The following is a 26,853-nucleotide window of genomic DNA, read 5'->3' as shown; positions in this document are numbered from 1 at the left end:
CTCTACCACTCCATTCTATGACAGCTTCCCACACTGTGACACGCCATACTACTTCAGTCTATGACACTCCACTCTGATACCTTTCTCACGTATGCTATGCCTCTTCACTCTGCTCCACTCCGTGGCACTGTACTGGGCAACACGCTACTCCACTGTTTATTCCACTGTAAGCTACGTCACTCCACTTGACTCTTACCCCATTCTGCGCCACTATACAACACTACTCTACGCCACTCCACAATACTGTATTCTGTACAAGTCCACTCTACAACACTACTACACTGTACTCCACACTATACCTGTACAACGCTCTACGAGACTTTCCAACAGTCTGCGATACAGCACTCCACTCTACGAGACGCCACTCCAATTTGACACTTTACTCCACTCTGTTACAACACTCCACTCTAACACATGCAAATCCACACTATTGTACTCCCCCGCCACCCTATGTTACACCACTCCTACAGTCCAGTCTACTCCACTGGATACTTTCCTCACTCTATGCCACTGTATGCTGCTTCACTGTAAGACACCCTGTTCTACTTAATGCAGCTCCACTCTATAAGACTACTACAGTTTGTGCCACTCTGACACTCTATTCCCATCCATTCTACACTATTGCTGTACTGCACTGTAGAATACTGTAGGACATGCCGCTTCACTCTTCTGTATGACACGCCACTCCACTGTATGACACTCTCTTCCACTGTACATCATTGTACCACAGTCTACTGTATGACATACCACTCTATTGCACTCCCCTGTATGACACTACAGTGTACAAGACTTTCTGCCATATTATTGTATGGGGCGGACCACTCCACAACACTGAACTATAAAACATTACTCCACTGAACTGCATTCTATGCCACTATATTTTACGATGCTCTATTCCATTCTGTGCTACTGTAGGTCACTCTATTGATGACATCCCACTTGATTGCACAGCACTGCAGTTGATGTCACTTCATTGTACAGTGTTCAACTGTACTGTATGACTCACCCCTCCACTATACAGCACACCGCTCTATTATACTCCACTATACAATAACACTTTACTCAACTGTACGCTGTGTCATTCCACTCTACTCTACTACACTCTATTGCTCTGTATAACACGATACTTTACAACACTACACTTAGACACTGTTCTCCATTATACTCCACAACGCTCCGCTTAACAACACTCAACTGAAAGACTACTATTTGAAACATATTTTCATTTAAAAAAATATATATATATTTAATGGAGAAAAAAGATTAAAGCTATGTTATAGTTGGGAAAACATTATTCTTTTTCTACAAACCCAACTTAACCTAAACAAACATTAGACATTCTAAACTTATAGTTATAACTTGGATATAGTGGTTACACGCCACCCTCAAATTACTATATGTTGTGCACCTCCCCACACAGTCTAGTCACATCACTTGCTGCACTGCATTAACTAGAACTCGTCACTTCTACATGCACTAGTTATACACTTTTATATTACACCAATTATACCATGTGAAAAGATAGCATTCATAACAACACTAATGACGTCTCAAATTACATGATTTGTGAGAACACAGTGCATGGTAGAATTGTGAGTTGTAGTTAATGTAGTGTGACAATTGATGTGACAAGACTGTTCGGAGGTGTATAGTAATTTGAAGATGGGGCGTAAATTCTAAATTTAAGTTATTGGTATAACTTTAGAACTTCTAATGTTTATATAGTTTAAGTTGCAGATGATGTGAGAAGGTACAAGTCCAGGAAAATGCTGCAAGGGCTTATAGTTGTTAATGACAATAAGATGTCCCTGGAGTATCTAATCCAGGTGACTTATGATGGTGGACTGGCAGGGTCCCAGGCACAGATGGACTTACTTTCGGTGCACCCACTGCACAAACACTCTGCGTAACTGCCTAAAAAGCCCACCATCACAGAAGGCATGGCTAGAATGAGGTGAAAAGATGCTAGAATGCATCCTCAGCATAAAGCATAGTGGAGCTCAGCGACTTCTCCAGGACAGGCTCCCCTGCCAGTCACAGGTACTGAGAAAGGAAAGCCAATTATAATAAGCATGAGCCTAATCATAAAAGCATTAAAAAGCTGAATCCTTGGCATAAAGTAACGCTTAATTAGAGCAGCACTTTGCAGGAACCAGGCACCTCCAAATGCAAGGAAATAATGTGGTCACAAAGGAAGTCCGGCATGGTTACCTGCTGAGTACCCTTGGAGTCACTTTTATTTCGCCCTGTTTTGTTCTCTGGTATTCCTTTGCAGTGCACAGCAGCTGGCTTCTACTGCTTTTTGTGCCTAATCTTTTGGTTTCATTTTCATTTGACTTGAAGTTCCCTTTATAATTTCTAGGTCTGTGGGTCCTTCTCTACAAGCCTTGGATAATCAGAAGGATAGTAACAATGGCATGGAGCCCCCAGGTGCAATACTAGATGGAAGAAATCCCCCTCTTTCTCCTCCGACTAGACAGGAGGTGTTGCATTATCTTAGGGCTGCCAGGAACACTGGTACAAGAGGCCTAGATCAATTACCCATTACTGTTATAAAATTGGATCTGCACCTATGGGCTTCCCACCTAGTGGCACTCTTTCACTGCTATTATCACACAGGTGTGGTCCCGAGCTCTTGGTGTTATTCTGCTGCTACATAAAAAGGCCCCTTAAACACTCCTAGCAATTCTAAGCAGATTACTCTGGACCCCCCAGGAAATTGTTTTTTTTAAATATGTATTAGTTAACCTCTTGGAATGGATGGCGGAAAATAACATTTCCCTTCAGACCAAAACTTGGTGTCACTTTATGTTGGGAGGCAGGCAGGGTATGACTCGGAAAATCCCTACCAAAAATGGCTAGAAAAAGGGATGCCTGTTAGCCCCCCCTACTTTTATAGCTTTATGTGGCAGATTTGTTGGATGTGTTGAGTAAGGTAGCTGGTGATGCCCCAAAATTAGGCTCTTATCCTTTGGGCACACTCCTTTATGTGGACGATATTGTTTTTGCTAGACCTCACTCCTAAGGGTCTTGTCAAAATGTCTTTATCTTGTCATCATACCAAGATGCTCAGTTCCTGAAGGTTGCTATTTTGTGATGATGATATTGTTTTTGCATGCTAAAGAAAAGTCCTTAAGGAGTCTTGTGGGTTCGGAATGTTTTGCCTCTACCACGGAACCTGGATCATTTTTAACTAATATTTTAACTGCACTCCAGCACTTTTCTTAGACTAAATCAGATATTCAGAATAAGAGCTTTGTTCAAATTATTATTTAAAACATACTATGAAATTTTGCTCCATGGAAAAAGATAGAGGTATGTAGAGCAAATCCTTGATTCAAAATGATAACTGTCCTGTCAGGCAGCAGTTCCTCGAGTGTATTTGAACTGGAATTTGTAACATGAAGAGAGAAGATGCATAATGCTATGTAGACTAAATTGTCTGCTGTTAAAAATTGTGAAGGATACATGGCAGAATGTAATTTGGGAGGAGGGAATATGCACCTTATGTTATAATAGTGTACAGATTTTTGAAGATGTCCTATTTGCCTGTCCTGCTCTGACAATATATCAATAGATTTTTAAAAACAGTTTAAAAAAAATATGGTATTAAAGGCAAGAGCTGCAATGGAGATGATAAACTGCCCAGTTATTGTGTTAATGTGCTGTACATATTTTACATTTTTAGCTCCTTTTTAAATGTGTGTTAATTAATGTAATTGTGTATATTGTAGATATCATTGTAAGAGCCAAATTTTTAATAAAAACTTGAGCTTGAGGGCCCCCTACTCATTTGACAGTGTCTGGTTAATATCTGTGGCTATCTAGGGTCTTGTGACTGGTATTGACTGGCCCCATCTGCCAGTTGGCTATTTAGGTGATGGTGTATGTGTGCCAGTGTCTATTCCGGATAGTTTGGGAGCTCGTTATCCGATGGTCTGTAGGCTTCTGTCAGAGATTCATTAGTGTGTCTGCTGTTTGTTCATGTTGACTTCTGTGATGGCATGTTCTATTGCTGTAAATGTAACTTTTGAGTGTAGTTTAGGTGTTTTCTCTTAGAATAACTGTTCTGGTTTCCGAGAGTGAAGTACCACGTTGTTGTGTACTCTTCATGTAATTAGACAGGGAGAGTCTGGTCCTGGGAGAAATAATCTAGCTACTTTATGATGAGTTTCATGTTCTGGTTGCCCTTCTGTGTTAGTTTAACATTGTGCTTGATCTCTTCGACAAACAGATTACGTTAGAAAGTTTCCAAACGTAAAATGTTAGTTGGGCAACTACAACACTGTTTCCTGTGTTTCTGCTCCTTTACATGGGTTTCACTAGCCTCCACCAGTTGACCGACTCAGCTAGTCTGATCAGTTTGAGTTGTGTGTGCACTTTTGTTTTTGCTTTCAGATCCTCAACATGCATGTTTATCACGGTTGCCTTTAGGCCGAATAATGTATTGGCTCTTTATTTCCTGGCCTTTGTTTACTTTGTTTCTATAATTATTAATGCTTCCTTGAATTTCGTTTACGAAATTTTTAGTTGACAGAGGGTTTGGATTCATTCTTAATTCATAGGTTCTTTTCTTTTGAGCTCCGTAGCTACTTGCACTTTGTCTACTCTTAGTGATAGGAAATAGGCTTTGAATGATATGTTATATATAGCTGTCCCTTCTTGAATGATATCTTATATATAGCTGTCCCTTCTTGAATGATATCTTATATATAGCTGTCCCTTCTTGAATGATATCTTATATATAGCTGTCCCTTCTTGAATGATATCTTATATATAGCTGTCCCTTCTTGAATGATATGTTATATATAGCTGTCCCTTCTTGAATGATATCTTATATATAGCTGTCCCTTCTTGAATGATATGTTATATATAGCTGTCCCTTCTTGAATGATATCTTATATATAGCTGTCCCTTCTTGAATGATATGTTATATATAGCTGTCCCTTCTTGAATGATATCTTATATATAGCTGAATGATATGTTATATATAGCTGTCCCTTCTTGAATGATATCTTATATATAGCTGTCCCTTCTTGAATGATATGTTATATATAGCTGTCCCTTCTTGAATGATATCTTATATATAGCTGTCCCTTCTTGAATGATATGTTATATATAGCTGTCCCTTCTTGAATGATATGTTATATATAGCTGTCCCTTCTTGAATGATGTTATATATAGCTGTCCCTTCTTGAATCATATGTTATATATAGCTGTCCCTTCTTGAATCATATGTTATATATAGCTGTCCCTTCTTGAATCATATGTTATATATAGCTGTCCCTTCTTGAATGATATGTTATATATAGCTGTCCCTTCTTGAATGATATGTTATATATAGCTGTCCCTTCTTGAATGATATCTTATATATAGCTGTCCCTTCTTGAATGATATCTTATATATAGCTGTCCCTTCTTGAATGATATCTTATATATAGCTGTCCCTTCATAGCTGGCATTTTACCCTTCCAAGGTCAAATTGCTATCATTTTATGTAGGTGGTTGGAATTTGGGATAGTATATGCCCATTGGGGTCTATGATGGTTCTTTTATAATGTAGGTCTTTCTCTGGTGTGCTAAGATGTGGTTTTGAAGAAGACTTCTGCTTTGAAACGAATTCACCTGTTGATACTCTGTTGGATTTCTGATACCTACTGCTAACAAGTTTGGCTGGACTTAGATGCCACTTTTTGTTGTGGTGAGGTTGCAAGTTTGTAATGTTGGTGATCAGTACTGAAGGGAAACAAGACTTCATTGCAGAATTACAGGCACAAAATTTCTCTGTGACATCATAATCTTTGATGGGCTCTGTGTCCTGAGTGAATCCTGGGATTTACATGGAGTTTGATATTTCCTGGTCTACAGCTATACCGATCTGAAGTATGCATTTCAGTCCTACTGGTTTTACTCATCCTATTTGTAAGCTGGTTTTATGTTGCTTCTTTTTCTTCGGCTTGTTCCCAGTGCAGTGCTCTTGCTCTTGTGGTGGTCTTGTTGCTGGTTTCTCTGTATCTGTATGCTTGTACTCCTTAAATGTTTGTCACCTGGGCTTCCTCATCTCACATGAGTATATTTCCTTGTTTCACCACCAAGTTGATGTAGATGTTGTGGTGGATATTCCTCTGAGAGAAGAATGTTCGTGAAGAGTTGGCCTTGCTTAATTTGATGCTGCAAGCTTGTTAGCCTTGTTTGTCTGTACTCCTCACTGAGCTATTTCATACAAGACCTTAATTAATTGTTGCTAGGAGGAGGGGTGGTTCTCCGATAACTGCTGTCTGCTATGTTGGAGTTGGATGTCGGGCTTTTTGATCTTGAAGACCTACCTGTGCTTTTATCTAGGCATGTGTGGGCAGTTACAGAGGCGGATTATTTTGTTGTTATCATATCTTGGTCTTCGATTGAGTGTGCCGTTGCCTGAGTATAGTATTTTTTTGTCTTTGTTTTTTTTTTCTCTGTCACTCTTTTTCTCTGAATTCAGCATCAAATTGCTTTGTGTCTTCCTGTACTATTGTGCATCTTCGTTCCCTGTTAATTTATCTGATCTTGCTGGCTGGTGGTGGACTGCTGTGTCTAGCCAGTGCTAGTTGGCAGTGGCCTCTTTTGTTAGTGAGCAGGACAATTGTGTTGGGCTGGTATTGTAAGTCAAGCAATGGGAACCGGTGAGCCAGACAAATCCTCAGGATCATCTTGTACTGAATCTTGTATCACCTCTTGACCGCTCCAATTCTGAATGCTATACTAGCACAGAGTGGTCAAGCAAGGTAAAGAGTCTGGGGGTAGGGAACATTTGGGAAGGAGACCAGAAATAAATAATTAGGGAATTAGTGATGTCCCCTTCCAACCTCCCAGCCCCCCACAACCCCACACCAATATCTTACTCTTGACCCTTTCCAATCTGCATTGGGGCCATAATCAATAATGACACTTGGATCTTTATAGTGAAATGTGTCACCCAGTTCTGTCTGGCTTTATCAATGGGAATAGACTGTTCAGTTGCTTAAACAAAAGATGCAGAAAGATATTTTAGATTCTCAAGCCATAGCTTTAATAGTTCTATCCTCTCATCTTCTCTCTAATTGTGCCCATTCTCAATCTATACAGTACCTGGCACAAGTATTGATAAGTGGCTCTTCTCCGCGAAGACTCACAATTGTCCAGGTGATAATGATCACCGCCCTCTGCTAAAGAGATCAAAGAGGAAAATAACATCACAGGAAATAATTTCTCATTCCAAATTGTTTGTCCTTATAACTATCCTGAGTCTTCTGGCTGTCACTGGGAGTTTTCCCAGATTCCGGAATGTCTTAGAGTGCTTGCATAAAGTTCACAATCCCAGCGGTCAACCAAAGTGCTGGGTCTAAAGTTCACAGTTTGAGAGCTCACAGCTTAGCATACCTGTTTGCTCCTGAGAAGTGCTGGTTCTCTACCCATTAACTATATTGAAACACACACACAGACACCTCTTCCCCCCCCCCCCCACCAATTTTTTCAGTGAAGTGTTTGTACACTATATTAACTCCCTCTTGGGTAGTTAAGTATATTATTCAGAGGACTAAAGGAAATTTAACACACTAGGGATCTGTCCAGGCCTCATAACATGCACTAAATAACCATGTTCTCTCTTTTTCACTCACTCATCAGACTCGCATACAAGTGTTTTTGATCTGACCTTGTTGGTTTACTCCACATCACTGCTGAATAACTTCCCCTTGCAATTTTGTTTCTTCCTGCTGGCTAGCTCCCTTTTTAGGGTCGAGCCCGCAAGTGCTCTAGTCTGTTATAATCTCTCTGTGGGCTTTTAACCACACCCACTCTTGCTATTCATTCATTGTTGTGCGTGTCTTAAATGGTTAGTTTTTATTGGTGCTTTTTGTGAAATGTCCCTCCTTTGTGTGCTGAGTTCCCTCCCCAGGCGATTTTAACTAAGTGAACATTTCTGTTGGCCATCACACTACCTCATGCTTCCTTCTGTTACAGCTTATGATGGACCCTCCTCTGGTTTCGTTTTGCCTTTCATCTCAGCCATGATCCTTTCTAGACATTCATGGAGGGATCCAATACATTTCTGACGCTCACAGTGGCTATGGCGCTTTGAATCGGCTTACTTCTGTCAAATGTTTTACCTTTAATTTTCAATTTGTGGCAAACAAAGTCCAATTAGGAATTTACATTGCTAATAGCTGTAATTCCAGCAAACGCGATACCCATTCCATTGCAAATGCTTGTTGCTTTTTTTTCCGAAAAGGTGCAGTGTGAGCAGGGTGGAATGGGTTCTGACCTGTTTTTTACACTAGACTGGTATAGCGGGCTATAGTTTTGGGTCTCCTGTGTGAGCGAGAAGTGATGCCCAGCAGTGGCCTCTATGTGGTAGGGTTCTACTCATTGCTTTACTGTTGCTTTCCTAGATAAAGAAGAGGCAGCAGGAACTGGTGCGGTTTCTCGAAGGTAACAAGATCGAGTTCGAGGAGGTTGATATCACCATGTCCGAAGATCAGAGGCAGTGGATGTACAGAAACATTCCTCAAGAGTTTAGACCCGCCCAAGGAAACCCTCTGCCTCCACAGATATTTAACGACGATCGGTATTGTGGGGTGAGTACTATGCATTAGTCTTGTAAAGAACCCTCTCTCCCAGGTCATCACTAATCAAGGTGTGTCCGCGAAAGGAACAGAAGGGCCACTTTTTTACATCATCTTTTGGACAAGTTCTCGAAGAGAAGTATGATTATTATTTTTTATCACCCCGGACGTATATTGGAAGAGTCCGACAAGATGAGTCAAAAGTTAGCTTCTATATGTTGGTTTGATAATTAACAATGTGATGTTATGACGTTTACGAGCCACTAGTTACAAAAGATATATTTGTAATTCGTGTCATGCAACCTCGGTTGTGCTCGAGTTCCAGGGGTTGGACGTGTGGTAGTGTAAAGAAGAGCAGCGTGGGTTTGTCTTATGTATCATCCAGGTGATAATGTATGTTTTAAATTTCAACGCAAAGAAAGGTTTTCACAAATACTGATTATATCTTCAATCATTACTGTAGCGAACTAGAAAGTGTGCTTTACGCCATCATCCCCTTGCTTTGACGCAGCTTTACCTCTTTTGGGACAGCTACCTATTAGTAACAGGGCTGCTTAGTTGAAGTGTGCCTGTGTGGGCTAAACTTTGCTTGTATTACAATTAGTTGGACAATACCTTTTTGAGATCGGTTCTGACTTCTGAAGCGGTTTGCCCTGTGTCGACATCCTTTTGTGGTGTAAGTCTGTGCTGTGAGCACGGCCATTAGTGTGTGGTGTTGTTTTACCACTCCTTTGCCTCTTCTTTAACTAAGTAACAATTGTATCTTTACAAAGCATTTCGTTTGGCCTCTATAGGCATTTCTGTGTGTGTCCGTTTATGAGTTATCTGGGTGGATGTTGCACGAAACTTGTTCTTTTTTTCTCCGTAAGGTATCAATTGTGCCTTTTGCTTCCCTCAAACTCCGATCTGAGATTGCCTGTGGAACCTGTGAGGAGATCGTTTGAGCACTTTGGCCTGAATCACTGCCATAAGCTTTTGTAAGGTAATTGTTCTACGTGTGTTCAACATTGCCTGAGAGGTTACACAATAAACCTGTCTGGGGCCTTATTACACACAGGATGCACCGTGACAGTTTGCGCTATGGCCTGCTTTTAGTTGGGTGTGCGGGGTGCAGACTGGGGCAGCGCACCCTGGTAGAGCACAAGCGCTGTTCCCACTGCTAACCTGAACCCACACCTGCACTGGAACAGCACATCAGTGGAAGACAGACCGGCTGTTTAAATCCACCAGTCGACCTTGCACTGGAGGTGGTTAACCCAGTCTTCCTTTCAAGGCATGGATCCCCTGCAGATGGATTCACTGTGTGATCACTGTTGCCTGCGGAGGGATTCCCGAGGGATCCCTGGGCCTCCCCATAACCCCTTCTTAAGACACACTGTTAGGCCCGCTAAGTATGTGCCACCTTATGTATGGCACGTAACCAGTGTGCCTTCCAATAGCTTACTTGCCTGTGCAAACGGTTGTCTTATTTGGGTGGTACCACGTCCCCTTATGATCTTGCTGGTGCATATTTTACCCATCGCTGTGATACATATGGCTTAGCATGAGAATTGCCATGCAGTGCAGAGACCTAGCTTTCCAAGCAATTCAGGTTGTTGTGAGCAAAAACCATTTGTGTGCCGCATGTGTACGTGCAGCATGTGTACATTCACACACCAGTCTTAGTGACAGTAATGTAATTCTTTCACCCAGATTCTTGGAGGGAAAATTATGTTATGTTAACTGTAGCGTGCCAACTCTGTATGAGACCGAAGAGAAACAAATGTATTTGTAGCAGAGCACCCTTTTTGAATGGGCTAGCCCCGACTTTTTGCCTGGTATGACTGTTAGTGCACTGGGTCCCTGATAACCTGGTCCCCAGTGCCAGATCTCTTTCCCCCAAAATACACAGTTCTTTTGCACAATTTGCAAACTCTTTACCTACCACTGTGATTCCCTAGTTAATAGTGCCTCGGGCCCGGGGTACTAAGAAGGTCTCTGAGGGCTGCAGCACCAGTTGTGCCATACCAGAGACCACTCAGCATACCCACACAGTGATGCCATTGCAGACTGCGTGTGCTGATGCAGGCTAAATTGAAAGCGTGACCTGTCACACCCCTCTTTGTGCCAGACCACCTATCACTCCATGTGCCAGGTGTAAGTCACACCTGAGGCAGCCTGGACCCCGGCACGTGAGGGCATATATGCATGAACAGATATGCCCCTGCTATGTCTGTCGATTCTGAGACATGGTAAGTGCACAGGGAAGCCATTTTATTGCATGTGCTGGACACTCGTCATTACGAGTGCCCCAGCTACATGATAGCTTCTCTCAATCCTAGGATGTTTATCAAAAACGTCTCTGAATAATAAACCCTCACTGACCCCATTGATGGATTTATTAAAAAAATGCACACCGAGGGCACCTCGGAGGTGCCCCCTAAAAACATACCAGCTACTAGTGTGCTGACTGATTGGTCCTGACCAGGTCAGCCACCACAGACGCATTTCTGGCCCCCCAAGGTAAAAGCCAGGGCTCTTGAGGGCCTGAGACAAAGGCCTACTCTGGGCAGAGGTGTGACCTCTCCCAGGCAGGATGGACATTCCATGGCGGAAAGCTTCAAAGGCCTTGCCACCTTGCGATCCATGTCTCTCCAAACGGCGGAGATGACCAGCCCTTCTGTCCTGACCCCACGTTTAGCAGCAGCACAGGTGGGAAGATAAGTTAAATTAGGAGGAGTGCCCGCTCTGTGCCAGTCCCACCCCTAAGGTGGACGAGCTGAAGTGGACACGACTTTTAAAATTCCTCCATCTTGCTTAGAAGGAATTACGTCACTAGGGGTAGGGTTATGCCCACTTCCCACCGGAAGAGGCCATAAGAAGTGTGTAGTCACCCTCACCCTCAAGGTGGTCAGCCCACTGGCTACCACCTGGCATTCCCTGTAACGCCCCTAAATTGAGTATTTAGGTAGCATCCCAGAACCCTAGAACTTGGATTTCGAGAGCTTAAGAAGTCTCGGACAAAGAAGAGTTGCGCCTGCAGACGAGGAAAAGAGGAAGGAGCTGACCACACCGGACTGCCTGCTGATCTCAAAGGATCCTGCACAAGAAGCCAGCTTGTCCAGCCTTCCATAAAGACTCAAGTCTCCCGTGTGCAGCGGACTTGCCCTGCAGGAAGAAACCCCAAAGAAAAGTCTCTCCAGCTGCTGGACCTCGCAAACTCAACACCACATGTGACCACTGCACCTGACGTCCGTGACCTAAGGTGAAGCCAACTGATGGTGTCAACGCAGGTCCCCAGCTGCCCAGAGACCGAGTCCAGTGTGGTCTTACCCATCTTGGACTCTCCTGAGGCACCTGCAGCCTCTGCACACAAGCCCCCTCTCCCACAGGCTTGTGGAGAGAGAAGATCTGACATCTCCAGCAACCATTGCACCTATGATCCCGGACCCCAGCTGAGGTTCGGTCACCAGTGCCATCGATGTCCCCCTGGCTCCTGAGAGCTGGAGTCCACCATGGGTCCACCCCTGCCGGACTCCCTGACGACTCCTGCAGCCTCAATATGCCAGACCCCCCTAACTGCGAGTGCTCCCAGTTGACAAAACCTGACACCTGAAGACAACCTTGCATGTGTCGCTCCTGGGCAAAGGAGAAGAGGACCAAAGGTGCACCCACTTCCCAAGCACCCCAAGTCTACTACTTACATGCTTGTTGTCCCTGACTGGCTTCCCAGCCTGCAGCCTGTTTGTCACAAGGTCCAACTCCCATAGGGAACCATTGGGCACCAGACACCTTACTGCACCGCTGCACACAGCCCCCCTAGTACCACCCATTGTGACCTGTTGGAGTGGTTCTGATCAGTGCCCAGTACTTACCTTTTTGGTTCCTGATATTGGCTTTGTAAGTCATTGTTAACCCTGTGTTTAGTGAACAAAATTTTTCCTCCATAGTATAATATGGGGAGAACTCTGAAAATTACACTGTGTTGATTTATGAAACTTCTAAGTATTTATGCTTTGAAGTCTGCTTACCTAATTATGAAGTTCTTGGGCCTGAAACATATATACAAAGAAAAGTTATTTTTCTAAATTGGTCTTGGATTTATTATTTGAGTGTGTGTCTCCTTTATTGCCTCTTTGAGTACAACAAATGCTTAGACTTATCAGAGGGTAGTACTAACTGCTCGCCCACACTACCACAAAATAGAGCATTAGTCCAATCTACTCTGCCTCTGCTATAGCAATTGGGGATACACTGGACTCTCTGCACAGTGTGCTTCATTTTAGTGCACTATATAGAGAGCTAGCGTCCTACAGTGTTCAAATATCCTGCATTGACCGTATTATTTCTGTATTCCAAATATATTGCATACGCAAAGTACCTCCTGGAACTCGGTGGGCACTTGTGTCCATTTTTTTAATGTGACCTGGGTGCTTTGGTGTTACAGAAGATGCTGCAGATACTTGTCTGTCCCTTCTGTCGAAAGATGGCTCTGGTGCAAAACATAAGGTGGTGAAATACCAAGGGGGCTTTTCCTCATTTGCCAGCAGGTCTAGGCCCTAGGGAATATTTTTGCACCAGCACCAAATTCCAGAGATAGGCGCAAAGGCAAACGGTCTCTCAGGAGTTTTCTTTTGAATTGTGTCCAAAGTGCATGTCTGGTGTCATGGAGTTTGCTTCATTTGCATGCCGTGGGGAGAAGAATAACAGCAGAGCTGCTGATTTAAGTACTGAGACGTCCAAGACTGCAGGATAAAGAGGGTAACCTAATAATAATTAAAAAGACCACGGCGGAAAGCGTCCACTTTTCAACAGAATAGGAACTTTACTGCGAGCAGCTTTCAGAAGTTAATTTCTTACCCAAGTAGTCTTGACGCATAGTAAATAGACTGCACTGGTATATGTTCTGTCGTCTAGGTAAGGGAATTTCTGTGTCATTGGCACGACACAGTGATCTGGGGACATGCGAAACTTTTTTTTCATATAAAACCTTCTCTAGCACACTGTTAAGTAGAACTGCGGCCATGTCTTATATTTATCATTTTACAGAGACTCATTTAATATGCACCAGAAGCATGAAAGCCAGGGAAGGCCCTGCTGGGATTCAAGCTTGAGGACTAAGTGTTGAGCGCCGATTTCTGCATCCGAAATATATACTCGCTGAACTATTCATTTTTCTTTTAGACTTCAGATATTGTCTGCCTACATTTGTGACTCAGGTTTAACTTTTTCGTTTAAGGCGCGACAAATGTGTGTGGATATTTAAGGCATGTGAATACTAGTCTGTGGGGGAGAGAGTTAATGCCGAGTTGCTAGAAGGCCTTGATCTAGAAAGAAAATCGAGTCTCTGTAACGAAACCTTCCTCACCCATGGCAGCTTGGCTCGAGCGGCTGGTACAGGCAGCAGTTAAAATATAAAAAGCCAAAAATCTGAAGCTCGTAAAACGTATAAATGTATAAAACAAGGCAAGTCACACTAAGGTGTGTGTGGGGGGGGGGGGGTGTAATGCAAATGACATGCATGTATGTAAAACCATAAAAAAGACAGGCCACGAACAGGGCTGTTTGAGGTTAAGTTAAAGGTTTGTTAGTAGTAGTCTGAATTCGAATGAGCAGGTTGAAGTGCCTGTCTGACCTGTTTAACCGGCACTGCGCTCACAGTGAACTGGCTCAAAGTCTGGGGTGGGGTTTATGTCACATGCTGTTGTCGAGTCTTCACAGCAAATGCGTTGCGACTCTGACGAAGCGGCGCCGAACAGCATATCGAACTGTCATGTGTGTTGGAGACTCAGTCGGTGGTTGGCGCAGGCGGCTTGAAGTCTGGCCTACATACAGTAGAAATATGTTCAATTCTTCAGCTGGGTGCCGGTACCTCTTTAGGACGAGGCACAATGCGGGATCAGCGGGCTGTGCTTGAACGCTGGATAGACACCGAGGTTTTCTGTGTCTCCAGAATGAGAATCCCACCGGATTAGTTGCAAAATCCAATGCACATGTTTCAGGATTCTGAAGGGATTATTGTAAACTCCCACTAGCAAGCTCACTAAGCAGTTCTTTTGGCACACTCTGCTCAGACTACAGGAGTCTAGCTGCTGTCAGTAAGATCCCAGGGCGATATATTGTTCAGCAGGCAGGCTGTTATCTGCAGCACTCAGTCTTCTAGGAACCAGTTGCAAGCGTGTTTTATGTAGGAACAGGTCCAGTATATCTCCGTAGACACAAGGCAGGTAAATTCTATCAGATCTAGAAAAAAGTGATGAAGGAAGAAATGCAGGACAGACTCTTGAGATGAGTCTGGCGCTGTAGGGGTTCGAGGATGGGTGAAAAAAGGCGTCCTCCTCCCTCAACCCCCCCCCCATCATTCTAGCTCCCGTAGCAAAAACCTCTGAAAGAATTTACAACAAACTTGTAATGAAAGTAGAATTTTACCAAGAAAGTGACAATTCTTTAGTTTGGTACAAATCCATACCATAGTTTGAGAAGTATTTTAAAAAAATGCTGGTGGGCTTCAAAGGCATAACAGAAAGATGGAGACAAAATGACAAAAACCTTACACAGTGGAGGTTAGGTGGAGCATGTAGTGGTCACCTACAGCGGGGCGTATACTGTGCCCTGTGGCCAACCCTCGGTGTACAAAGCCAGAATTCTGATGTCAACCTGGACGTTCAGAGGACTTGAGTAGCATACCACAGAGGTTCACACAATTGATGGAAATCCTTGGGATGAAGGGCAGGAGAAGACTAAATTCAATTATTAGGTCTTACTGCAAAGAATACGACTGTCGTAAGAGGCACAATACTGCCATCCAGAATGTTCTTGTCAATAATGGAAAATACCCAGTACCAAGCTAGAAATGCAGGAACATTTGGGTGGGTTCCAAACATAATAACCATCCAAAATTGTAGACTCCAGGTTTTGTACACCAATCCCCCCTATGCTGCGATACCAAGACGATTTTTTTGCTTATTTTAAAGTGTTATTGAAGCAACATTTATTGCCTTTTCAAACTTTGGGTTTTAGACTCCAACTGTGCGTTGGCTATCTCAGGCCTTCACAATTGGAGTAGAGTAAAACGAGCACTGGCAAAGCCAATGCGTCTCACTTTTGGGATGTAATGGCTTTGCCAGTGCTTTATAGTGATGCTGTATAGCATCAGCAAAAATACATTTTTGCTGATGCTGTGCAGCATGGCAAATCCAAATGAGGTAGACACCAGATGCTTGCATACACCATGATGCAAAGGTGCACACCAGACAAGTCTTGACGCATGTGTACTGCTACGATTGAAGTGGATGGCATTTTTGTTTTTCTTTCCAAAGTGGATTGATCAAAAATAAAATGAAAAATAGGTAGCGCAAAGGTACTATTTTTGTAGAGGGGCTGACAGCAAACAAACACATATCCGTGTGTATATATGTCTTTGTATGTAAGCGATATATATATATATATATATATATATATATATATATATATATATATACACACACACACACACAGTTGAGGAGCAGATATTGGAGTTGTTGAAGTAAAAATAAGAGCAAATGGTAAGTTGAGCGGAAAGCAGCACACAAGGAAGGGTGCAACATGGAGGATGGGAGAAGCACTCGAGGGAGAGAAACACATGGGGCGAGAGGAGAAACACAAGTGAGAGCGCAATACAAAGAGAAGATATCATGGTCGAGAGCAAACAACTGGAAGTGTGTGACCGGGAAGAGAAGCACCCGGGAGATACAGTTGAAAAACATATGCGCTATCATAGAGTGCTTGACCAAATGAAAAAAGTCGTTCTGTATAGTGAGCAGTGGAAAGACCCAAGTCAAACCAGTGAAGAGGATGGTAAAGAAGCTATGCCTCAGGGAGGCACAAACCCAAAATGGAACAAGATGGACAAGGAAAGCCATTGAATAAGAAGCAAGGAAGTAAATAACGATAACGCCAACCAGTGGTAAGCAATGGGTGAAGTTTAAGCCCACTGAATGTTCTTGGCAAGCCTACAATAGGGCTATCGCAACCAGACAGCATGAGCTAGTAAACTAGAAAATAATGGCTGACTTCACACACGCTGGCACCATCATTCCACAGTATGGTAGCTTGCAGACATTTTCTCACAACCTACCTTGCATAAAACCTTTTATTTGTTACCCTATGCGTTGTCTGTACAGATAGGCATTTCTTCAACAGCTTTATCCCTCTTCCTTGCCATCTCTTCCTTTGCTCTTTTCTGCACTCATATTTGAAATACGTCCTCTAATTTGTTTTGTAGCCTTGTTTGAGGTGCGTTTGAGTAGAACAAATCTTCACTTACGACTGTTGTAAGAAATAGGGGTGTTTGTTAAAGTGATGGCAACCAACTTTAAGTAACAGCCACAATCTTTGTTAGGGTGAATCACTAAAGGCACCATATTAATATGAGCTGAACCTCACCATGTAGTTATGGCACAGAGCAGACAGGATTAACATAGAGGCAGTGTGTAAATCATTTATGCAGTACCAAAAACAGTAATAAAGTTAAACCACAACACAATAAAAATCCCAAACTGAAATAGAAAAATAGAGAATATTTTAATAAATAAAGAGTCAGTTAAAAGTACAAAAATCCAACAAGGGGAACCAGAGATATGCATTTTTAAAGACAAATAGTGCCAAAAAGCTTTAAGCTGTGCCAGTGGTCCGCTGATTGCAGTTGACTGGGACCTATTTGTGATTTGGGGCTGACAGCAGTAGAGCATAGGTCAGATACAGGGTCCAGGTACGAGGATTTACTTCGGTACTCAAAAATGGAAGTTTAAAGTCTTCAGTAAGGCAGCAGACTGTAGGGTAGGAGAGCTCCACAGAGGTTGATTGCCATAGGACAAAGTCTCTGTGTAGCTGTTGGTTTTTAGCAGGAAAGCTCAGAGTGAGAGAAATGACATTTTCTTGCCCAAGAAAGGCCCCTCACCAGTTGGATACTTCTGGCATTTTAACCTGGTCAAGATTTTTTTGTTCACATATAATCACTTTTTTGGAGTTTAAATTTCTCCAGCAGAACAAGGTTGCAGGCCGCAGTCGAAGGAGTCTTCACAAGGTAGGATACTGTCTCAGCAAGGTCCTGCTGCAGAGAATTTTTCTGTCATAAAAAGTTCAAAGAAGGGGAAATATGCATTTTTAGGCCAGTGGCAGCATACCTTGGTTGAATTGGTTGGGCCGGTCTTTGAAGCCAAAAGGTTTCTAAGTCCCAGGCTTTCATGGGTGGTAGGATAAGTTCAGACAGACACAGCAAGTGTACAATGGCCTCCGGAACAGCACTTAGGGGCAGGACTCACTCAAGCAGCGGCCACCAGAAGGTTCTGGGGCAGGTCCATTTGGGACTGGTCTGATGTGGATTTTCAGGAGAGGGCGATTTTAGTTTGTTGTGTCCCTGAAGCTTGAGCAGAAGTACATCTATATGGCCCTTAGAATCGACTTCTTATGTCTACAAGAGGGACAGGTCCAGTCCTTTATGGCTCCTCAAGTCTCAGGCAGCAGATTCAGTCCTTTTCTGATTTTCCTTGGTTTAAGTAGTGTTATGAGGAGGTTACTGAGTATTTCACACTTATGCCTGGCTCCAGCTCGTGGTTGAGGGTGACTCCTGGCTCCCCCTTCACCAATAGAGTAAATATTTTCATGGTTTAGCCTACCCACTTTTACATCATTTCCTGTGTGCCCCACTTTAAACAATCCCACAGTGCTCCCCTCTGCTTAAATCCAAGATGGTGATGTTTCCCCTTGTGTAGAGCCTTTGTGCCTATCTCAGAGGTAGGGCCAGGGAAATGCGCAACTCCTCCTCTGGTCACTTCAAACCAGGTCTGGGGACAGCTCCTTCCCCTCTGGGGCTGCTACCTGCCTGACAGAGAGAACAAAAGTCGAGGCTGCCAGGTGTTATCTGACATCTACCTGTGACATGAAAGGCCCCTTTGAAGTAAATTAAGTTCATAGGTGCTGCCTAAATGGTCATCCTTCCTGAAGAACTGAAGACATGCCAGCCGCACCCAGGCCTGGATTTCTGCTCTGGGAACAGTTTTTGCACTTCATTCAGTGTTTAGGCACTCAGAGGGATGCAGCTGAAAGCTAATGCTAGTTAGGCTCCAGAGGCTTTAAAAGGGAAAAGCTAACTTTTGTCTTTTATATTTATTAAACCACTATCTTCACCAGTCAGTGAATCGGACATTTAATACGTTTTACAGAAATTCTTGAATGATAGTTCTGGGTGCTTCAAAACTGAAGATCAATGTATTAAATGTAATATTGCCTCTCAGGATTTCTCGAAGGAACAGCTAGCGTAGTCACACTTATAGGTGCTAGTCACTGCAGGGACCTATGTAATGTTAAACCTCTACATGTCCTAGTTTTAAATACCACTTACCCTGCCTTGCGAACTATATGCACTGCTTGGGGGTGGCTTTTCAGTATTTAAAAGGAAGTTTCAGGCCTGCCAGAAGGGTTTATTTTGATAAGTCAAAATGCAATTTTTACACTGCTACATTCAGACTGCAATGGCAACCCTGAAGCCATGTTTGCACTTCTACTGTAGTGGATGGCACAGTAGGTATTGCACTTCACTAGTGTCATATAACTAACCTTGAGCACACCTTGTATCATATGCTAGGGGCGTACAAGTAAATTCAATGTGCCAATTACGTCTACACGAATTTGACCATGCTTAAAGGTGGAGCCCAGGCAATTTACTACTGGTAAGCAGGGTTAAAGTGCACAGAGTTCTGACCCCAGCAAAAACAGATAGGGCAAACATCTGGTGGTGCACAACACAAAATGTGGTCATTTGTTAAATATGTGATCTCTAAACCTGGTCTTTTGCTTGTAATAAAAATATAGCATTGGTGATTAAATACAATATTTGTATATCATCTAAAGGTTTTTGAACAATTAGTAATCACAATGGCTGCTGAAATTGACAACATTTTTCTGATATTTTCTGTTGCTTATGGTGAATGAATTATTTGTAACACATTATACCTAAATATTAGGGTATATTGCCTTGAGGGTGTTTCAACTAAATATTGCTTACTTGACCTGTCGAAAAACCTTCAGGCTTAGCCACACTGACTACCCACCTATAATAATAATCTGAACAAACAACATACACCACTTTCCTTGGTGCCAACTGATTCCCCTCAGGACACACTCACCCCAGCTGCTTGTTGCATCAGTGTGCCAGGACTGGGTGGTGACATGCAAAACTTCTTTACGCGTTCTGTCTCAAAAGCCTGTAGTGGCAGTATGGTCTCATGGCCTTCAGTGTGTCTCGGTAGCTTGTATACTTCAGTTAACTTGAAACAGGACCCTTCAATCACATCTCTTGTTGACAGTCTGTAGTGCCTATGCACACACTTGGAAATAATAGGATAAATGGGTACATCTATGCATGACTGTGTTGTATTCTTGATGCCCCATGAAACAGTTTCTGATTGCTGTTGACACATATGGAATCTGTAATTGGAGGGTGGTATTGTAAATGACTTGCCTAATAGGAGAGATGGGCATAATGACCCCCTGCAAGGTTCCTCAAATAGAAACTTGTTGAGCTCTAAAGTCAGTATGAAATAACAAAATACTTAAGAAAGGTTAGAAATATACTGTTGATAGCGCAGCCTCCAGGAGAGCAAAAAGACTACCAATATGCCACAAACTCTTCTCAACATCTGGCAGCGGCACCCCAAAGTGTTGGGGAGGTAATTATTCCATACTTTTGTGTATAAATAGGTGGTACCCAAAAGTGTCCCCCCACGTCACCCTATAGAGCTATTGCTTTCAGTGGATCTCTCGCAAACACTGCTGAGATTAGTCAGAATTAAATTGATTTCTAAGTATGGATTCAAATTAAAATCCCAACTGTCTACTATCAGGCTCTAGCAAACAATCATTTGCAAAGTGAACTATTTACTATATCCCCCCCCCTTCCAAGGAACCAAAAAGGAAGGGAAGTTAGAAAGCTTGTATGGTTTAAGCCTCCCAATCCTTTTACGGTAGAGGCATGAGAACAGGCTGCCAATGTCCAGGCCCCCAACAGCAATATTCCCCCCAGCTCCCAACCTCCTTTTGTAGCCACTGCAAAACCTCTTTAAATTGCCCTTGGCAGCATACGATCCAACTGAAGGAGATAACCATCTTTTAACTCCCCAGTTGGATCAGCATCACGTCCGACCAATGGGTGCTCCGGATTTTGGAACATGGTTACTCCCTACCCTAGCTGTCTGTTTCCCGAGACATGCTAACTACACCCCAACACCTCCTGGAGGATCACTTGTCCATTCTCTAAGGAGAAGTACTGGCTCTCTTAACCAAGGGAGTAATACGGTGCCAGCATCAGAGATCAGAACTGGTTGGTACTTCTGTTATTTTCTGGTGCTGAAAAAGGATGGAGGCCTCTGTCCTAAACTAGATCTTTGCCCTCTGAACTTCTTTCTTCTTAAGGACAAGTTTAAAATGCTCACCCTGACCCAAATTCTGTCTGCCCTGGATCCAGGAGACAGGATGATATTGATCGACTTTGAGGACACCTATTTTCACATCTCTGACCAGCAGTGCCACAGACAATATCTGACGTTTGGGGTAGGCAATCCGTTCCTGTTAGTTCTCAGTGCTACCTTTTGGCCTCACCAGTGGGTCTTGGGTGTTCACAAAATTGATGGAAGTGGCTGCAGTTCCTCTGTTGAGGTTGGGAATACCAGTCTTCCCTTACCTCAAGTGACATTTGAAGGCAGACTGTCCTCAACTGGTCGTACCATAGCTCCAGGTGACAGCTAAACTCTTGACATAATTGGTTTTTTTTCTATCAATGTGCCGAAGTCACACCTGACTTCTTCACAATGACTCTCCTTCATTGGAGCTATCCTGGATCGGGTGTTTCCCAGGTGATTAGTGCGTTATATAAATTAAGACAACATAACATCCCTCTCCCTGAATCAGTCCAGGACATTCAGGCTATGGTACCGATGTTTCAACCTGCAGCCTTTGTCTCTGTGAAGTTGGCATCTGAGGTTTCTTGGCCTATTAGCCTCCTGTATCCTCCTTGTGGACCATGCTAGCTTATCATGAGAGCTCTACAGTGAGATATTAAGTCTCAGTGGGCTCATCACCTAGGCAGTCTATCAGATTCCATCCAGGTGTCGACCTTCAGTGGTGGCTGCTTGAACGCAGTTGGACCAGCGACGAACCCCTCTCCCTACTCCACCCAGAACTAACAGTTGTGATGGATTCATTGTTATTGGATTTGAGAGGTAATTTGGGGATGATTAGATCAGAGGACCCTGGTCTTTAGCGGACATTCACCTCCACATTAACTTTCTGGATTTGTGAGTAATTCACTTGGCACTGAAGGTGTTCTGCTGACCATCAGTTCTTTTCTGTTTGCCCCAGTCAGCGCAGATCCTGAGAGAGCTACCCCCAGTGAAATTTTAACCAATTTTTTTCAACTTTTTATAGAAGTCTTTTTGAGAATTTTTTTCCTACTATGGCAGGATTTCAGCTAGGAAGGTTGGGTTCAAGCCCTGGGGCGCCTGTCACAGACAGATGTCGGTGACTGATCTGCACCTTGTTTGCCTTTGGTGCCTCGAGTGTGACTCTTAGACGAAGACCTGCATCAGTTGCTGCATCACGCACCCCAAGCTCCTTGCTGCTTAACGTGCAGTGCTGTGAAGGTCTTGATCCCGGTCGAGAGGAAGGTCCTGGGATCGACCTTGAAGCCCAGGATCCTTGTTGCACTCTGTCATCTTAGGGTAAGTCCCACAAGCGCAAGAAGAGTAACAGGTATTCAGGTTGTCACTTCCATCAAAGTCATCTGATGAGACTGGGGTGCGCCATTATTCTAGGCCTGGCTCCCCAGTTGAGCCTGTGCCTGGGCCAGCTCTGTGCCTCCCTGAGTTTCCGGGAGCAACCCTGCTCAACTGCTCGAGTTTTGTGAGGCCATGCAACTCGTATTCAGGTGGCCTGATCGCACAGGCAGGCATTTGCCGATCTGGATGCTGATGATGTCCTCCTAGCCCCCATTTTCATCCCCAACTCTGACATGGAGCTAGAGGGGCATCGTCCGACGCATATTCTGGCACCAACTGGAACCATGCCTTTCAATCTAGAGCTCGTGCCCTATTCTAATGGGCTGAGACTTGGGAAGGATTGAGAGGAGTCGCTGGATCCTGAAGAATACCAGCCCCTTGACCCCAACATGGACTGGTGTGAGGAATTGGCAGAAGCCAGTGGACTGGACACCTCAAGATACTGGCATGTCCTTTCCTCCTACTGTGGCTACGGAGAAAGGAGCCTCTTTGCTATGGTGGATCGAAGGACCTTAGCTTACCCTGAGTGGCAGTCAAGACTAATGTCTTGACAGAGGTGCTTCAGCCATGAGTGACACCGCTTCCCCCCCACCCCCCAGAACCGATTCTCCTATTTAATGAAGTCCTCACGAATGTCCTGCTTGGGACTTGGTCCAAACCCTGCACAAGATCTACTGTGAACAGGGCGATTGCCTGCCAGCAGCGCCATACCCCAGGGGACCCAAATTCCTCGTGCAACACCTTACCTCGACAAGCTTGGTGGTCCAAGCCACCACCTCCCTTGTAAATCCTGGCACATTCCCCACCATTTCACTGGATAGGGAATCCAAGATGCTGGACACCTTTGGAAAGAAAATGTTTTCTTCCACCATCCTTGCACTGCAGTCCATGAACAGTGTGCCTTTTGGCCCGTTACTCCCATACACTGTGGGATTCAGTTGCACAAGTGCTGCCCATGGTCCCAGAGGAGGCCAGGGCCATACTCTCCCAAGCTGTCTGATGGGAGCGATGGAATGAAGTTCACTATTCAATGTGGGCTGGATGTGACCAACTCGTTGGGAGGAGCGCTCTCTTCGTCTGTGGCCTTGCGGTGCCATGCCTGGCTGAGAGCAAATAGTTTTCCCAGGGATGTCTAAGCATTGCTTATGGATATGCCTTTTAATGGCTCCTTTCTCTTCAGAGGCCAGACTGACTCATTGCTGTAGCACTTCAAGGATAGCAGAGCTATGGCCAGGTCCTTGGGCCTTTAAATGTCCCCTACCAAACCCAGTCTGCCTTTTGCTTCTTTGGTGGCCACAGAATGGGTTTCCAGCCATGTATTTGCTCACCATGCCACCACAGCGCTGACGCTTCCCATCCTCTGCATAGCTGAAGACCCTGTACCCACAGCCTGTGGGTTGAATAGCCAGATATCGTCCAGTCCACTATCTCCTGGCAGGCACAGCATCCAGCCCCCTTTAGTTTGCCCTCTTGCCATCATGGGCACCCAGTGGGAGGTTGGATATGCTTTCACCTGTCCCACTGGTGGTCAATAACATCAGACCAATGGGTTCTTCAGATCATCCAAAAGGGTTTCTCCCTCCCCTTTATGATAACCCATCCACCCATGCCACCGACTTGCGACAGACTGATGGAAGACCATCTCACTTTGCTCCTCCATGACATGACGGCTCTTGGCAAAGAGAGCCATAGAGAGGGTGATGCTCAAGAAGGATAGAGGGCTTTGTCCTATTATAGGCCTGCCCTGTCTGTATTGTTTCCTCGCAAAGAAGGTCAAAATGCTCACACTTGCTCAAATCCTGTTTGCCCAGGACTTGTAAGACCGGATGATAGTGTTGGACTTGCAGGACGCATACTTCCACATTCCCGAACTGCCTTCCCACAGGTGTTACCTGCGGTTCACAGCAGGCCACAAACACTTTCAATTCTCTGTGCTCCCTTTTGGCCTTACCAGCGTCCATCGGGTATTCACAGAAGTGATGGCGGTGTTTGCAGCTCATCGGCAGAGATCAGGAGTGACAGTGTTCCTCCTATCTTGACGACTGGCTGTTAAAGGTGGGCTGCCCTCAGAATGTTGTCTCCCACCTCCAGACTATGGTGGACCTCCTGCACTTCACTATAAACGTCCTGAAGTCACACCTGACCCCTTCTTCGTTGCCCCCTTTCATCTGAGCTTTTCTGGACACTGTACAGTTTTGGGCCTATCCTCCCAAACGGCAAGTCCAGGATATTCAGGCTAGAACACCAATGTTTCAGCCTCTATCCTGGATTTTGGTGAAAATGACTCTGAAGCTGCTGGGCTTTGTGGCCCCCTGCACCGAGGGACGCTCACAAGCTAATGGAATATAATGACCAACCAATATGTGTTCTTAAAATGGATGTACTTTGATGGATTAGCCTTGAAAAAGCCCCAGGTCGACTCACCAAAGGGGGCGAAACATTTGTTGGCTCTCTGGCTTTTGTGTCCAAAATGTCTGACTTCTGCTTAAAATGGACATCTAAAATTAACTTTGTACCTTAAGGCTTTTTGCTCAATTGTCTGCAATTTCTGTTGGAAATGGACTTCAATAAATAACTCTGAATTCTTCAAGTGGGTTTTCAATCTTTTATCACTTTAAGGCTAAGACTTCGGGCAAAATTGCCCCATCCGATTGCCCACAAAAACATAGAAAAGGGCATTCCATAAGTAGAGGGAATTGGGCCATAGCAATTCGTTGTTTGGATTTGCCTCCTGCATCCTGTTTGTGACACATGCCCGCTGGCATATGCAGGCTCTGCAGTGGGACGTCAAGTTCCAGTGGATGCAGTATTGGAGGAATCTCTCCAACATGGTCCAAATTTCGGAGGGAATTGGAAATAGTGGCTAGCAAACTACAGTTTGGTCAGTGGCAGACCCCTCTCCCTTCCCCAATTAGATCTGACAGTGGTGACAGATGTGTCACTTATGGGATGGGACTGACATCTGGAAGAGTTGGAGATGAGAGGACTCCACATCAACCTACTGGAGCTTTGGGTGATCTGGCATTGAAAGCCTATTTACCCTTCATCAAGGGAAGGCTACTGCAGGTGTTCACAGGCAACACCTCCACGATGTGGTATTGTAGCAAACAGGGTGGGGGTGGGGTCATGGACCCTTTGTTAAGAGGCTCTGCATCTCTCTGGACATGGCCGAAATGTCAAGGCATTTGCCTGGTAGTTCAAGACCCGGTAGGCTCTCTGAATGCTAAGGCAGACAAACTCAGCCCACAATGCTTAGCTCATCACAAATAGAAACTCCACCCGAAGGTAGTACGAAGTCTCTGTCAGCAGCAGGGAGAGCCTTGGTTAGATCTGTTTGGCACCGCTGAGAACGTGCAATGCCATCTGTTTTACGTGCAGAGGTTTCCAAGGCAGCTCTTGCTTGGAGACGCTTTTTGCTTCGAGTGGAGTTCCAGCCTCGCTTAATACCCGTACCACTCCTGCCCAGAGTTCTCAAGAAGATCAGGAAAGACCGAGCCCATGTCTTCCTTCTGACTCAGGACAGGGCTTGAAGAGTTTGGTCCTCCGATCAGGGTGCCCTTTTAGGAGGATCTTCTGTCGCAGCAGCAGGGGAGGGTTTGCCACCTGAACCAGTCAAAGTTCTGCCTTCTTGCATGGAGTTTGAGCGGCGACAGTTGACAGCTTTCGACCTTCTGCCCAAAGTCTGCAATGTTATCTTGGCAGCCAGGTGTCCCTCTACCAAGACTGTGTACGCCTGCCATTGGGGCAAGTTTGTAGCATGGTGTGCAGCCTAACAGGTTGACTGCTTTCTGCTCTCCTCTCTTAGGTCCTTCTCTTTATCCTTCTCTTGCCCAGCAGCAGCAGGATAAAGGGCTATCTTTCTGCCATCTCGGCCTTTCTACGGTTGCCAGATGAGCCAACCCTCTTCAAATCCCTGTTTGTAAATAGGTTCTTAAGAGGATTACAAGTTTCCACGTTCACCTTTCATGATGCTTTACTGGGACCTTAATCTTATCCTAACTTTTCTGATGTGTTCGCCCTTTGAGCCATTGCATAATTATCCCCCGAGGCCCCTTACTATCAAGACTGTTTTCCTGGTGTCATTAACATCTGCCCTGATGGTCAGTAAGCTTTAGGCTTTGTCTTCAAAGACTTCATACTTGAATATCTGCCCAACTAACCTAGATCTGTGCACTAGAGATTCCTTTTTGCTGAAAGTCGTCATTCCCTTTCATGTAGGCCAATCCATCACTCTGACCACTTTTTACGCTCTACCACATCCCTCCAAGATAGAGAAGAGACACCCAAAACACTGCTGTTATTCTATCTTGACCACACGAGAGAGGTCCGGGTGGATGATCAATTCTTCATGGGTTATTTAGGCCATGCAGAAACGGACTGTCTCCTGATGGATTGGGCTGTACATCAAGATTTGCTATGCTTTGGCCATGAAGCAACCCTGAGGCATGCTCATTCTAGAGCTAAAGGTGCGACCACTGCATT

General features: G+C 44.4%; 1 protein-coding gene across 2 annotated transcripts in view; it reads left to right on the top strand.

Moving 5' to 3' along the window:
• Window positions 1–26,853, top strand: part of SH3BGRL2 (SH3 domain binding glutamate rich protein like 2) — a 240,015-nt gene that overhangs the window by 96,248 nt on the left and 116,914 nt on the right. For both annotated transcript variants that reach the window (XM_069235630.1, XM_069235629.1), the window contains exon 2: window positions 8,408–8,593. In XM_069235630.1, coding sequence (XP_069091731.1) covers window positions 8,408–8,593 — 186 coding nt within the window. The remainder of the gene's footprint in view (window positions 1–8,407; window positions 8,594–26,853) is intronic.

The sequence above is a fragment of the Pleurodeles waltl genome, chromosome 5 (assembly GCF_031143425.1).
Source record: "Pleurodeles waltl isolate 20211129_DDA chromosome 5, aPleWal1.hap1.20221129, whole genome shotgun sequence".
In the NCBI taxonomy this organism is placed as follows: Eukaryota; Metazoa; Chordata; class Amphibia; order Caudata; family Salamandridae; genus Pleurodeles; species Pleurodeles waltl.
Note: the sequence above shows the minus strand (reverse complement) of the source record. Positions and strands in the feature narration are given on the sequence as shown.